At 45.2% G+C, this 14,647-nt stretch overlaps 1 protein-coding gene across 6 annotated transcripts; it reads left to right on the forward strand.

The window, feature by feature from the left end:
• Positions 1-315: 315 nt before the first annotated feature.
• On the forward strand, positions 316-12,251 carry BTN2A2 (butyrophilin subfamily 2 member A2). 6 transcript variants are annotated; one of them, XR_004056748.1, is made up of 10 exons: positions 317-711; positions 1,181-1,292; positions 2,417-2,764; positions 5,398-5,679; positions 7,383-7,589; positions 8,061-8,078; positions 8,174-8,200; positions 8,786-8,882; positions 9,731-9,795; positions 10,056-10,102. XR_004056748.1 is itself a non-coding variant. In XM_030928465.1 (9 exons), the coding sequence occupies exons 2-9, from the start codon at positions 1,211-1,213 to the stop codon at positions 10,107-10,109; spliced, it is 1,083 nt and encodes a 360-aa protein (XP_030784325.1). In that variant the 5' UTR covers positions 316-711; positions 1,181-1,210; the 3' UTR covers positions 10,110-10,252. The 6 variants fall into 6 exon arrangements, 5 of the variants coding, with proteins under 5 accessions (XP_030784325.1, XP_030784326.1, XP_030784327.1 ...); XM_030928465.1 differs by lacking the exon at positions 8,786-8,882 and having other exon boundaries at positions 316-711; positions 10,056-10,252; XM_030928466.1 differs by lacking the exon at positions 10,056-10,102 and having other exon boundaries at positions 9,731-9,857.
• Positions 12,252-14,647: the final 2,396 nt, after the last annotated feature.

Below are 14,647 nucleotides of genomic sequence, written 5' to 3' on the forward strand. Positions count from 1 at the left end.
GAGAGAGAAAGGAAGAGAAGAGAGAAAGGAAGAGAGAGGAAAGAAGGAAGGAAGGAAGAAAAAAGAAAGAAAGAAGAAAACGAGAGAAAGAGACAGAATAAAGCGCAAGGGAGACATGAAAGAAAGACAAAGAAGGGAGGAAGGAAGGACGGAAGGAAGGAAGGAAGGAAGGAAGGAAGGAAGGAAGGAAGGAAGGAAGGAAGAGAGAGAGAGAGAGAGAGAGAGAGAGGAGAGAGAGAGAAAGAAAGAAAGAAAGAAAGAAAGAAAGAAAGAAAGAAGAAAGAAAGAAAGAAAAAGAAAGAAAGAAAAGTCTTGCTTCCAAACAAAGAAAAAGGAAACAGAAATACCTAATAACCCCAAGAGGTTATTTGCTGCTTGAGATTTTGGGGGGCTTTTTGTGTGTATTCTACCTAGTAACTGCTGAGAAATAAGGCTCGAGACACCATTGGCTAGTTCTGCCGCACTCGGCCAATCCTGGGCTCTAAACTGTTCAGTGGCAATCTTGGAACTTTTTGGACACCCAGGCAACAGGTCCCAGATCCCGGGTCCCGCAACTCCAAACATCGCGATTAATGGGAGGTGAACAAAACTTTTGTCTTCTCTTTGGGATGCTTTGTTGTCTGATGGTGACTGTGCCCATGGGTGAGTTGTATCGGAAAATCGTCATGTGAGGATCACAGGGGAAAAGAAAACAGAGGTTAATTCTAGAAGGTAGGAAAGGGAGGGGAAGCGCTACAGCTCCGGGGTGGGGGCGGTAGGTGCGGGGAGCGGGATCTGCCCTGGACAGGAGAGGGGGTCCTGGGAGAGAGGAAGCCCACTGGTGGGGAGGCGCTGCCTCTCCTGGCTTTACCTCGAGTGTCCCGACCTGGGTCTCGGGGACGGGGAAGTGGAGGGAGGAGGGTGTGAAAGAATCTAGGGACAACTAAAGAAACCGGACTCTGGCCAGAGAAGTGAGCTGAGGAAGGTGGAAAACGGCCCCCTTGATCTTTGCATTGATGGTTTACTTCATGGAATGTTTAAGGAGTCCCTCTCTTGGGAGATACCTGAGCCCTGAGATATGCAAGCGACTCCCAGAAGCTGGGGCACCGATGAGACTTACTTGAGTGACAGGAGAGGCTGGACTCGATCAGCACCGAGGTACCAAAACTCCTAGGCTGATTTTCCTCCTCTGTAACCCTAGGCCTGTGGTCCCTCCCTGCCCTGGGTGCTCATGGAACCAGCTGCTGCCCTGCACTTCTCCCTGCCAGCCTCCCTCCTCCTCCTCCTTCTCAGCCTGTGTGCACTGGTCTCAGGTAGGGATGTGTGCCACTTACTGCTGTCATCTCTCAGAAAGGAACATCAACCCTGTAGTCTGCAAAGGGAAAGAAGGAAGGACTGTGGGGTTGCTGACTTATCCTTTCATTCTGATCATGTTCACTGAATTTATACCAGCACTGTCCAAAAGAAATACAGTGAGACACAAAGGTCAAGTGCATATACAAGTGCAAATTTTCAAAAATTTTTTTAACTTTTTATTTATTTGTTTATTTATTTAAGAGACAGTGTATTGCTCTGTCGCCAGGCTGGAATGAAGCAGATGGCAAATGAGATCATAACTCACTGTAACCTGGAACTCCTGGGCTCAAGGGATCCTCCCAATCTCAGCCTCCCAAGTAGCAGAGAGTACAAGCAAGGGCCACCACACTCAACTTCAAGTTTTATTTTTTGTAAAGACAGGGTCTCACTATTTGCCCAGGCAGGTCTCAAACTCCTAGCTGTTAAGGATCCTCCCATTTTGGCCTCCCAAATACCTGCAATTACAGGCACAAGACCCTGTGCCTAGTCTACTTTTTATTTTAAAAGGTAAAAACATGCTTGAAATACATTTTAATAATATATTTTGTTTCATATAATCAAATATCAATATTTAAATGCTTTGTTAATAGAAACTATTGCCAATGAGATATTTGACATTTTGAAATTTTAAATCTTTATAATCTGTATGTGTTTTACACTTAAGAGTTCATTTCAATTGGAACTTAAACATCTAGTGGATAGTTAACACTAATTGTTAACACTAAGTGTTAACTAACTGTTAACACTGCCCTAATGGACAGTTCAAGTTTACGCTACACTCAGGCACAGTGCTAGATTGCAGAATGGAGGAAAATCTCAGTGGCACAGGGTGCCCAGGGCGGGCTCCCCAATATTTCCTTCATGAAGCAGGAGCAGCCTCAATAGTTACTGCTCCCAGGGGTGGATGCTGCCGACCGGCCACAGCTACTGGTCCCCAGAAGGGTTCTCAGCCCAAGAACCCCTGTGGCCTTGGAATATCTGCTTCCTTTTGTCCCTGGAATTTTTTTTTTTTTTTTTTTTTTTTTGCCTTAAAGATGTGATAACTGGTGTCCTTGTCTGATTCTGCCCCTTTGTTGAACAGCCCAGTTTACTGTCGTGGGGCCAGCTAGTCCCATCCTGGCCATGGTGGGAGAAAACACTACGTTACGCTGCCATCTGTCACCCGAGAAAAATGCTGAGGACATGGAGGTGCGGTGGTTCCGGTCTCAGTTCTCCGCCGCAGTGTTTGTGTATAAAGGTGGAAGAGAGAGAACAGAGGAGCAGATGGAGGAGTACCGAGGAAGAACCACCTTTGTGAGCAAAGACATGAGCAGGGGCAACATGGCCCTGGTCATACACAACGTCACAGCCCAGGAGAACGGCATCTACCACTGTTACTTCCAAGAAGGCAGATCCTACGATGAGGCCATCCTGCGCCTCGTGGTGGCAGGTGCATCTCTTCATTTTGCTTTGTTACTTTGGCACAGTGTACCTTTTGGGGAAAGTATGTCTCCTAACTTCTGGCCCATTGCAGACCAACGGATTTCTATCTGGAGTCCCCTTTCACAGAGAGTCGCTTTTCCTGCACAAAGGCCACATGAGTGGGTTTGCTCTGCTAAGCTATGGGTTTCACTTCTTTTTTTTTTTCAAGACAGAGTCTTGCTATGTTGCCCAGGCTGGAGTACAGTAGTGCGATCTCAGCTCACTGCAACCTCCACCTCCTGGGTTCAAGCGATTCTCCTGCCTCAGCCTCCTGAGTAGCTGAGATTACAGGCATGCGCTACCATGCCCGGCTAATTTTTGCATTTTTTTAGTAGAGATGGGGTTTCACCATGCTGGCCAGGCTGGTCTCAAACTCCTGACCTTGTGATCCACCTGCCTCGGTCTCCCAAAGTGCTAGGATTACTGGCGTGCGCCACCACGCCCGGCCTGGGCTTCACTTCTTCAGAAGCACACTCATTCCTCAGCTGAGGCCATGAGCGGGGGAAAATAGTTAATCTCGGAAAAGAAAGTCTTATGCCTGCCTTGGCATTGAACTGTGCACTTCTGAGAGTGAAAGGAGACACTGTCAAAAATTGTCCTGGGGCAATCAGAATCAATAAGAACTGCCCAGAGAACTACGACATATGAAATCTTATTTTTCCATAAATATTAGTCTTGACATTTTCTTCTTTCCTGAAATACTGATTGCAGAGAGAGTGACTTACATTAAATAGGTGATTTTATTAAAGTGCAACTAAATACAGAAGCAAAATTATGTGTAATTCCTGCTAACTCCACAGAGAAAGACTAAGAATTTAGCTGGGAAAAAAACTGGCAAGGCTTCAGCATAGAAATGCACTTAAACTGGGATTTCTGGGAGTTTGTTAAAGTGACACTGAGTGATTACTTCAGTCTTGGGGTTAGTGTATTTTGCTTTAAAAGGTATATTTCAGGACTGAAAAAGACTTTAAGGTGCAGTATAATTCATGGTGGCGTTTCAGTCCATCAGACCTGTGGAGGCAAGGACTAGGAAATTGGATTCTTCCCAGAAGGCCCCAAATCATAACAGGTAGGAGACCCCATCTTTGCTACTCGCAAAGGCAACCTTACATCTGATTAAAACAGAACATTGTGGAAGGAGGGCTTCTTGACCCATTGTCATGACTGTGTTCACAGCAGCACTGCAGTGTTGCCCAGTAATGAATGGTTTCTATGTGGCAGGGACCCACTGCTCTTTCTCTGTAAAACCAACCCTGTCCTGACCTTCCCCAGTCTGAATTGGGTTGCTGTAGGACTTTTTGTTTGCTTGCTTATTGTATTCTGCTTGTTGGATTGGTTGGTGGCTGATCTTTCCCTTAAATCTATTGTGTCATGTTACCCATATTGAAACCATGGAATGTTTTGTAGGAGTTTGTTTTCCAATTTGCTGAGGTATTTTAATTTCTTTTCTAATTCAAGATTTCTGTGTGAGCCTTCAAATGCACAACTAGTTTTTTTCTCCTGACAAAAATTAAACAGAGCAGAAAGCACTAGGCTTAAGTGATTGCTTTAATTTTCTTTCTTTAATATAATTTGTTGGGAGACTTTACAAAGGAATTATTCAGGAGAAGTTTGGATGGTCACACACGGCTGAAGGATCTCCCAGGACCATGCTTTTGCAGCTCTCTCACTCCGGGTATTCTCTTTCATTGAAGATTCTAGTAAAGATAGAATATATTTAGGATGAGCCTGAATTATTAGGATTTTTGGTGATGATCTCTGACATTAAGGAGGCAATATGGTTATCTTAAGATCCCAGGGGCATCCAGATATTTCTAATACATTGATGTTCTCAAAGAACTATAGGAAAATTCTCTATTGGGTGGAACCTCTGGGAGGTAAACAACTGTGAATTAGAATAAGAGTTGGCTTTGCCAGCTGGCTCAGTCCATTCTCCTAAAAACCATCACCACCTATGGAGGTAGATAGCCATGATGATGTGAGGCCCTGAACTAGACAGAAGTGTCTGTGACTTTGGTTCAAAAAGTTTCTTAAGATTTAGCCAAGGCTGAGCATGATGGCTCATGCCTGTAATCCCAGCACTTCGAGAGGTCAAGTCAGGTGAATTGCCTTAGCTCAAGAGTTTGAGACCAGCCTGGGCAACATGGCAAAACTCCATCTCTACAAAAAAAAAAAAAAAAAAAGAAAAAGAAAGGATTCTGCCAACCTGGTAGGTTTCTGTCATCAGTGTATTATTTTAGAGCTTCAGGAAATTGAGGTCTGCAGAGAAGTCATCCCAGGACAGAAAGTGAAATTCTCAACCTGCCTGTTGAGAATTTGGACACACCCTCCTGGGAGTGAGAAAATTAGTCTGCCAGAATAAATCGCACAGCAAGCATTTATAGCAGACAGATAGATGCTTGGTGCTGTGATGGGGCCTTCAGGTGGAGCATAAAGAAAAGTGTGCAATGTGATCCTTTCTCTTAGAGATCTCACAATTTATTTTGCATATTGGTTTCCTGATGTTCTCCAAAACCAAGGGTCTTTCTAGCATCCATCCTTCAAGGTGCAGTAGGGGCTAAGACACCACTGCCTTTTGACTGAGCCCTTTTCCCTCTCCAGGCCTTGGCTCTAAGCCCCTCATTGAAATCAAGGCCCAAGAGGATGGGAGCATTTGGCTGGAGTGCATATCTAGAGGGTGGTACCCAGAGCCCCTCACAGTGTGGAGGGACCCCTACAGTGAGATTGTGCCCACCCTAAAGGAGGTTTCCATCACTGATGCAGACGGCCTCTTCATGGTCACCTCAGCTGTGATCATCAGAGACAAGTCTGTGAGGAATGTATCCTGCTCTGTCAACAACACCCTGCTCGGCCAGGAGAAGGAAACTGTCATTTTTATTCCAGGTTAGTTCTCTGCCCTCTGAGACCTATCAAGTGTATGCAGGATCCTCAGCACACAGAAAGAGCCCAGAGAGGGGATGGGGGCAGTAGTGTGGGTGGAATGGTCCTGGGTTCTGAGGAGCTGGAGGTTGCAGCTGAGTTGAGGCCTCTCCCCTTCTCACAAAGGGAGATTCAAAGAATCCCAAAACACAAGAGTAGGAACCTCTTCTCTGAGGGTAAACCTGGTCTTTTTTCTCTTGATTAGGTCTTTATGCTGCAACAATTGTAAAATGTTAAGGACAACCATCAAACACGGAGAGTAGTGGGGATGGGTGACTGTCTACACTTGGCATTCCTGTATGCTGCCGTCCCTTCCTGTCTATGGGACTTCCCAAAGGACAGAGCTTGGGAAATTCCCCATCAACAGACATTCATAAATGTATTCAACAAATGTTCAACAAGCATTTCTTATGTTTAAGACTGTACTGGAAACCAAGGGTCAATAATTGAACAAAATATATCAAAATTTCTATCCTCAAGGAGGTCATATTCTAGAGAGAGACAGCAGCCGGGCACGATGGCTCATGTCTGCAATCCCAGCACTTTGGGAGGCCAAGGCGGGTGGATCACAAGTTCAGGAGTTCAAGACCAGCCTGGCCAAGATGGTGAAACACCATCTCTACCAAAACTACAAAAATTAGCCGAGTGCAGTAGCAGGCGCCTGTAATCCCCGCTGCTTGGGAGGATGAGCAGGAGAATCGCTTGAACCTGGGTGGCAGAGCTTGAGCCGAGATCGCGCCACTGCACTCCAGCCTGGGCGACAGAGTGAGACTCTGTCTTAAAAAAGAAAAAGCTAAAAAGCGGGGGAGAGAGAGAGCAAGATATGAAATAATTGAAACAACTGATTAAATAAATAATTATCTATATATTCTATCACATGGTGATGATCATGTAGGAAAAATTAAGCAAAGAGAAAATAGAGAGTTCCAGGAGTGTGAGGCATCATAATTATTAACAAGGTGGTCAGGGAAGACTTCACTGTAAAGATGGAAATTGAACAATCAAGGCAAGGAACCATCAGATGCTTAAGGACTGAGCAACCAAGGTACAGGAAGAGCATATGCAAAGGGCATGAGGAAAGAGCGTGTCTGGCAGTTTCTAGGACTCCCAGGAGGTGATGCTGGTGTGGCTGAAATGGACTGAGTTCAGAAGTTGGGAGAGATGAATTCACAGAGGTGATGCAACTACGTTATATATGGCAGCACAGGCCACAAACAGGCCTTGGCTTTTAGAGTGAGTAACATGGGAAGCGTTGGAAGGTTTTGAGCAAATAATTAACATGATCTCACTTGGGCTGCTCTGCTGAGAACAGATTACAGAATAGGGCAGAACAAGAAGGAGGACACTCTAGTATTCCAGGCATGAGTGATGGTGGCTTGAGGCAGGGTGGTGGCTGTGCTGACTCAGCATGGCTGGTTAGCTTTATGCACCCTGGTCCTTTCCATGGTGACTCCAGATGTTTCTGCTTTGCCCCCTTCTCGGCCCGGCTCTGGCAGTCACTGAGGTGTTAGCCAGTGTTAAGCCAGCATCGCTTTCTCCATCTGAGGTTTCTGAGGGAGAAGCCAACAGAGCAGGTGGCTGAGGAGCTCATCAGATGTGCCCTTAGGGGCACTCTCATCTGGATGTTCTATTTCGAACTAAGTGGACTTTTCTGGCTGCCTTTTCAGAATCCTTTATGCCCAGCACATCTCCGTGGATGGTGGCCCTGGCTGTCATCCTGACCACATCTCCCTGGATGGTGTCCCTGGCTGTCATCCTGGCTCTTTTCATCATCTTCATGGCTGTGAGCATCTGTTGCATCAAGAAACTTCAAAGGGAAAAAAAGATTCTGTCAGGGGAAAAGGAAGTTGAACAAGAGGAAAAAGAAATTGCACGTAAGGAATTTGGAAAGAAAGTATGGAAAAATAGAAAGAAATTTTAAAAAAGTTAAATAAGTAGGAGGACAATTGACTGTCATAGAAAGGCCACAGCTCTCACAGGTACCAGTCTTGGGGAAGAGAGAGGAAATGCACAGCAGCAGCAACAAGGGCTTGGAACTCTCATGTCATAAGAAGTAATCATTCAGAGCTTTCTTTCTTCCATGCTGCACACATTGCATTCATTCACCTGGCTATATGCAGCACTACATGGCTGAACAAAAGTTCAGACAAAAATCTAACAATGTACTGATACTCCCCAGCCATCTGATCATACATCATTGCTGATTTCTGACTGTTCCCTAGGCATAAGGGAAGGGTGATGTTAGTGTTCATAGAAAGGACGGTTCCTACTTTGTTTAATACAAGCTCAATTTCTCTTCGTTCTTCTGTTGAAGACATGATTTTGTTTCTGTATTTTGTTTTCAGAGCAACTTCAAGAATTGCGTAAGTTTAGCCTTTCCTGAACTACTCCATGTACAATTTGTGTTCTGCTTATTTAGCAGCATCTTGTGACATTCGCCTCTGTCTGTCCCTTGCAGGATGGAGAAGAACATTCTTACATGCTGGTGAGTACCCCTGATGTTCCATCAGATCTCAGCTTTCTCCCCACCAGCTAGCTAACGGGACTCATTAGACAAGATGAGCAAGTGACCCAGGGCGAGGTGGGGACAATAGGGAAGTGGGGTCAATTCATCAACAGTGTCCCAGCAATGATGCATCGTGGCTCTTCTGTCAGGGAATCCCAGCAGCTCTTAATGAACCCTGCAGTTTACGTCCCAGGACCCTTTCTCTTTTGGAATAACTTAATGCACGATTACCAAAGGTTTCCCATGCATAGTAGCCTCCCCAAGAGTTACATTTCGGAAGTTATTGCTCTTTGATTCTGGATCAATTTGAAAGAAGATAATGCTGTCTTAGCAATTTATATCCTGGGGATGGTATAGACTGTGCACAGTTGAAGACCCATGTGAGGAAGAGACCATAAGGCTCTCCAATAAGCCTGATGCAATGGTGTGCAAATAGGCGGTCAGAAATACCTTTCTGCTTCTAAGAGAGCACTGACATTCTGCATGTAGTCTGCCAGGGGAGGGGATTTAGGTGAGTGGGAGGGTGAGTGGGAGAGCACAGAGAAACCAATCGCCCACTTTCAGTGAGTTCTTCTCATCTTGTGATTCGGCACCTCTGTCTGTCAGCACCAAAGAATCCAAGCTTTACCAGATACCAGGGCCCATGGACCTTTCCTCTTTGGTGAGTTTCAAAATTGCCACTGTCATTTTGGGACACAATCACAACTTGTCACAATCAGACATATCAACTTGTGGAAAGGAGAAAATCATTGTAATGCAGTAGAAAGGTAGACTGAATAAGTAAGAATACATGCAGATGGTAGAGGTTTGCAGAATGCTCAGCTCCTGCATTTCCTGTATGGGAGAAGTCATCCTGGTAGACGTCAGACGCATGTTGTTAAAGCAAAACTGGATTGAAGTATTTCTTCCCTAACTTTGCCCACACGCCCCTTATGCACCAGGTTTTCTTTTGTACACATTTATTCTCTTTATCCTTTGAAGGGTGCCCTTGTCAGTCACTTAAATCAGTTGTCGCCTATCAAAACAACCTGAAGGAGGTCCTTCACCACCTAGGACAGTGTGTAATGAGAGACCCACTTAACTGATCATTGAGAGGAGTGTGGGGGAACAACAGGAGATAAAGTTTCTGTGATGGTTTAAGCAAAGTTGGAAAGTTTCTAACTAAAGAAAGTCCCAGAGATCACATGTCCTGAATAGAAAAGGGATCAGAGCTTAGAATGCTGAGAAAAACTGGGAACCACTAATTTTGATTCATTTCCTAAACTCTCTGGAATTCATAGAGCCACAATTCTTCTCAACCTGGGGGTGCTGCTTCTGTCTCTGGAGAGATAGAAGTGCAGCTTCAATATTTCTCAGGGTATGAGCTGCCTGGGATCAGGGGACCTTCATGGAAACAGCCACTACATGGGGAACCCCCTGCAGCTTTCTGAAACCTCTCTGGGGACCAGGAACCACACAATCCCCAGGGTTCCTGAGACCCCAGGCCTAAACCTGAGACTTCCTCTGCAGCTGATGTGGTCCTGGATCCAGACACCGCTCATCCCGAGCTCTTCCTGTCAGAGGACCGGAGAAGTGTGAGACGGGGCCCCTACAGGCAGAGAGTGCCTGACAATGCAGAGAGATTCGACAGTCAGCCTTGTGTCCTGGGATGGGAGAGCTTCGCCTCAGGGAAACATTACTGGGAGGTGGAGGTGGAAAACGTGATGGTGTGGACTGTGGGGGTCTGTAGAGACAGTGTTGAGAGGAAAGGGGAGGTCCTGCTGATTCCTCAGAATGGCTTCTGGACCCTGGAGATGTTTGGAAACCAATACTGGGCCCTGTCCTCCCCTGATAGGATTCTCCCTTTGAAGGAGTCCCTTTGCCGGGTGGCCATCTTCCTGGACTATGAAGCTGGAGATGTCTCCTTCTACAACATGAGGGACAGATCACACATCTACACGTGTCCCCGTTCAGCATTTTCCATGCCTGTGAGGCCCTTCTTCAGGATAGGGTCTGATGACAGTCCCATCTTCATCTGCCCTGCCCTCACAGGAGCAAATGGGGTCACAGTGCCTGAAGAGGGCCTGACACTTCACAGAGTGGGGATGCAGCAGAGCCTATAGAATGAATTCCCTGGACTCACAGCCATGCAGATAAGCCCTGGCCGTCTCAGCAGCCACTGCACAATGTTGTTGGTGGAAGACACGCCCTCCTGCCCTCTGGTCACATAACAGAACATCTTCCAGCTGCCTTTTTCACACCCACTGCAGCCCTCAGCCCCAGCTTTCTCCTCCTCACTAGGCTGTGGCTTTAGCAGTTCCTTTGCTTGTAATTATGGGATGAGATCCAGGCATAGGGAACTAGTTGTTTCTTAGCTCCCAGCCAAGAAGAAACTGTGAGAAGCTGTTGGGCAGCGAATCTGCTGCTGAACATCAGGATGACCACATTGAACCCAATATGCCAGTTGGCACCAGATGCTGTGGACTTGGAATGAGGCCAACAGGATTCACCAGGATGAGAGAGGAGAGAGGAATCCACAGGACCACCAGGGGGTAGAGGGAACCAGATATGCAGGTCAGAGATAGAGGAAGTGGAACCAGAGAGCTGGGAGGCACCAAAGTTGTAAGGATGGCTAAGTCCCACCATAACAGCTAAAGGGTCCTGGGAGATGATGGCTCATTTCCACCCAACCCCAGGATTTCCACAGCATACACCCACAGGCCTGGACCTGGGACAAAGATGAATGAAGAACATGGACTCATGTGGATGTGGTTTGGGTCACGTGTCCCTGCAATAAACAAGGACTAAGTACTTAGTCCCTGAGTGTGGTTGAGGTTTGAGGTCCTGGTCGAGCAGGGAAGTACTGGACCTGGTCTAGATCAGCATTCAGATTCAATGGGGACACTAGTGGCTTCAAACTTCCTGATCTAATTATGTCTTTAGACACTTAGAAATTATTGAGGACCTTAGAGAGCTTTTGTTTATTTGGGTTAATATTTGTTAATATTTATGGCATTTGACATTGAAACAAAAATTTAAAATGTTATCTTTTAATTCATATTAAAATAGCATGAATAAATCAATTATAATTAATATAAACAGGATGTTTTGTGAAAAAGCAATCTATTGTGTCCAAATAAAAGAACAAGAAGTGTGACACTGGCTCACTTTTTCCAAATCTAATGTCTGGCTTAATAGAAGATGTTTGTATTCTCATATCTGCCTTTGTATTAAACCTATTGGTATATAATAGGTCATATTGGCTCAAAAAAACTTTACTGCACCCTACTGAAATAATGAGATGAAAAACGATCAATGTTTCATTATTATTATTGTGAAAATAGTACTAACATTGGGGACTCCTTAAGAGTACGTCAGAGTTCTCCCTAGGAATCCCAAGACCACATTTGGAAACTAGAAGAGTGGATCCTGGAAGTTAATCCATGTGCTGGTTAATTTTAGATGTCACCTTGACTAGATTAAGGAATACCTAAACAACTGGTACAACATTATTTCTGGGTGTGTCTGTGAGTGTGTTTCCAGAAGAGACTGGCATGTGAGTCAGTAGGAAATTCTCCCCTCCAATTGGCTGGGGGCCCAATAAAACCAAAAGGCAGAGGAAAGGCAAATTCTTCTCTCCTCTGGAGCTGAGACATTCTTCTTCTTCTGCCCTTGGACATCAGAACTCCTGGCTCTCTGGCCTTTGAACTTTGGGACTTGTACCAGGAGTCCCTGGGTTCTCAGGCCTTTGGCTTTGGACTGAGAGTTACACAATCATCTTCCCTGGCTGTGAGACTTTCTGACTTAAAGTGAGCCGTGCTACCAGCATCCCAGGGTCTCCAGCCTATAGACGGGCTGTTGTGTGATTTCTTAGCCTCTGTATTCACATGAGCCAATTTCCTTAATAAATGCCTGCTCATAAATCTGTATCTATATCTATATCTGTATGTGTATCTATATCTATATCTGTATGTGTATCTATATCTATATCTATATCGTATTGGTTTTGTCTCTCTAGAGAACCCTGACTAATACAATCAGGCATCTAAAATTGTGGCTTGAATGGTAGTATTTTAGGTTTTAGACAATTCAGTAATCCAGTTGGACTGAAAATTTTTAAATAATCAAAAATTTTATTACTGTAGTTACAAATAGACACAATATTGAAAGAATCAGGAGTGATTTTTTTCAATACCTATTTGTAAAGATGGAAAGCAAGATTGTTTATGTTTATGTGTATGTCTTAGTCTATGTGGGCAGCTATAACAAAAATACCACCAAGACTGAATAGTTTGTAAACAACAGAAATTTATTTCCTACAATTCTGCAGGCTGGGAAATCTAAATCAACACCCCAGCATATTGGTGTGTGGTGAGGGCCCATAGACTTGTTCACATGGCGAAGGATAAAGATGGATCTCTAGGGTCTCTTTTGGAGGGGCACTAATGACATTCATTAGGGCTCCCTCAACCTCAGAGAGAAAATAGAAGGAGGAGATTCCAAATTTCCTGTTGCTGCCCTGACCTGCTCCTGCCCCTCCTCATCTATTTTCTCTGATTTAAGAAGCAGGTATCCTTTCCCCTGTGTCAGGCTAATTCTCCATCCACACCCTGGACCCTCACTCTCCAGTTTCCCTTAGGACTTCTGTGTTTAGTTCATTCATTCATTCAACAAAAATCAATGAGTACTAACTACATACCAATCAGTGTTCCTGGTACTGGGGGCAGAGAAGTGCACAAAGCATAAAGTCCCATTCCTTATGGTTGTAGAAGACAGACAGAAAACAAAATAAGTAGTAACATATATGGTATGTTGGATGATGATAACTGATCAGGAGATAAATAAATTGGGGAAGGAATATAGGAAATCACAACTTCTAAAAGGGTGGTAATGAGCAATAGGAGTGAGGCACGGAATACCTCGGAGAAAAACATTCTGAGTTGAGAGAACAGCAGTGCCAGGGCACAGAGTCAGAAGCACTGTGGTTTGTGTGAAGAACAGTAATGAGGCTGGGGTGGCAGAGCACACAGGGTAACCAGGAGAATAGGAGGTAACAAGGCCGGAAGGGGTTGAGGGCCAGATCACGTATGGCTTTGAAAGTCATCATGCTGACCTGGGCTTTACCTCTGAGAGGGGAGCCACAGGAAGGTTGAGCAGAAAAAGGACTGGACTTACTTATGTTTTAAGAAGTTACTTCACATGCTAGACTGATATGGGCTGTGGATAGGGCTGGTGGATGGAGGCCTGAAGACCCAGCTGGGAGCTACTGCAGTGATCCAGGGGAAAATGCAGATGACTTGTACCAGGGAGGAGCCATGAAAATGTTACGATGCTGGATTTATTTTCAAGACAGAGTAAAAAGGCTTTGCTGATAAACTTATGGGTGGGGTGTGAAAAAGGAGGCCATCAAGGGTGACCACAGGTTTTGGTCCAAAGAAACTGCACAGATGGAGTTGCCACTTACTGAGATGAGGAAATTGAAGGAGAAGCAGGTTTTGGAGGCCAGGGGAGGAGCCAGCATAGAATCCAAAGGTCAGTTTTGGATATGTTCAGGTGGAGGAGCTTACTAGAGACTCCTGTGGAGATGTAGAGTAGGCCAGTCAATAATAAATATGTAGTCCAGGCAGCAGGTCAGGGCTGTAAACACAAGTTATTCTCTTTATCTTCTTTATCTTCATGTTTGCTGCCACTGCCTGTTTCACTTTAATGCATTAGTGATCTATTGCTGCATAACAAATTACCACAAACTTAGTGGTTTAAAACAGCACACATTTATCATTTTAGTTTCTATGGGTCAGAAGTCCACGCAGAACTTAGTGAGTTTCTCTGCTCAGAACTTCACAGAGCAAAAGTCAAGGTGTTGGCCAGGCCGTAGCCTCATCTAGAGCCTCGACTGTGGGAGAGTCCTCTTTTCAGATCACTCAGGTTGTTAACAGAGTTCATTTCTTTACAGTTGTAGGACTGAAAGCCCCAACTCCCTGCAGGCTGAAGCTGGAGGCTGCTCTCAGCTCCTACAGGCCTCCTCAGCTCCCTGCTGTGTAGATTTCCCATGATGACTACTTTCCTCTTCATAGCCAGCTAGGAAGATAGAGCCTCTAGAGTGGGTCAGCTAGCAAGACAGAGTCTTACACTACATAATGTAGTCATCGAAGGGACATCCCATCAGTTTTGCCATATTTTATTGGTTAGCAGCAAGCCACAGGTTCAGCTCAAACTCAGGGAAAGTACAGGCTGCAAACTGCAAAGAAAGTAATCATAAGGGGTCCACTCCAGACTCTGTCGGCTACACCATATAAGAAGCTCAAGGTTCTCCCTGCCCTGCTTCCCCTTTCCCTGGGCAATACAACCGTGCTAGCCTCTCTCTAGGTCTCTACTTCCATACAAGCAAAGTCTCAGAAAGAGAACACATACATGGCCATCAGACACTGTCTGCCATGATGATGGCCA

The sequence above is a fragment of the Rhinopithecus roxellana genome, chromosome 4 (genome assembly GCF_007565055.1).
Source record: "Rhinopithecus roxellana isolate Shanxi Qingling chromosome 4, ASM756505v1, whole genome shotgun sequence".
Classification (NCBI taxonomy): Eukaryota; Metazoa; Chordata; class Mammalia; order Primates; family Cercopithecidae; genus Rhinopithecus; species Rhinopithecus roxellana.

Excerpts from the sequence above, each read along its gene's own strand:
- BTN2A2 (XM_010364485.2), top strand. The coding sequence starts at position 1,211 with ATGGAACCAGCTGCTGCCCTGCACTTCTCCCTGCCAGCCTCCCTCCTC. Across the intron at positions 1,293-2,416 it reads CCTGTGTGCACTGGTCTCAG|CCCAGTTTACTGTCGTGGGG; the intron begins GTAGGGATGTGT and ends TTTGTTGAACAG. Across the intron at positions 8,201-9,730 it reads AAGAACATTCTTACATGCTG|CTGATGTGGTCCTGGATCCA; the intron begins GTGAGTACCCCT and ends CTTCCTCTGCAG.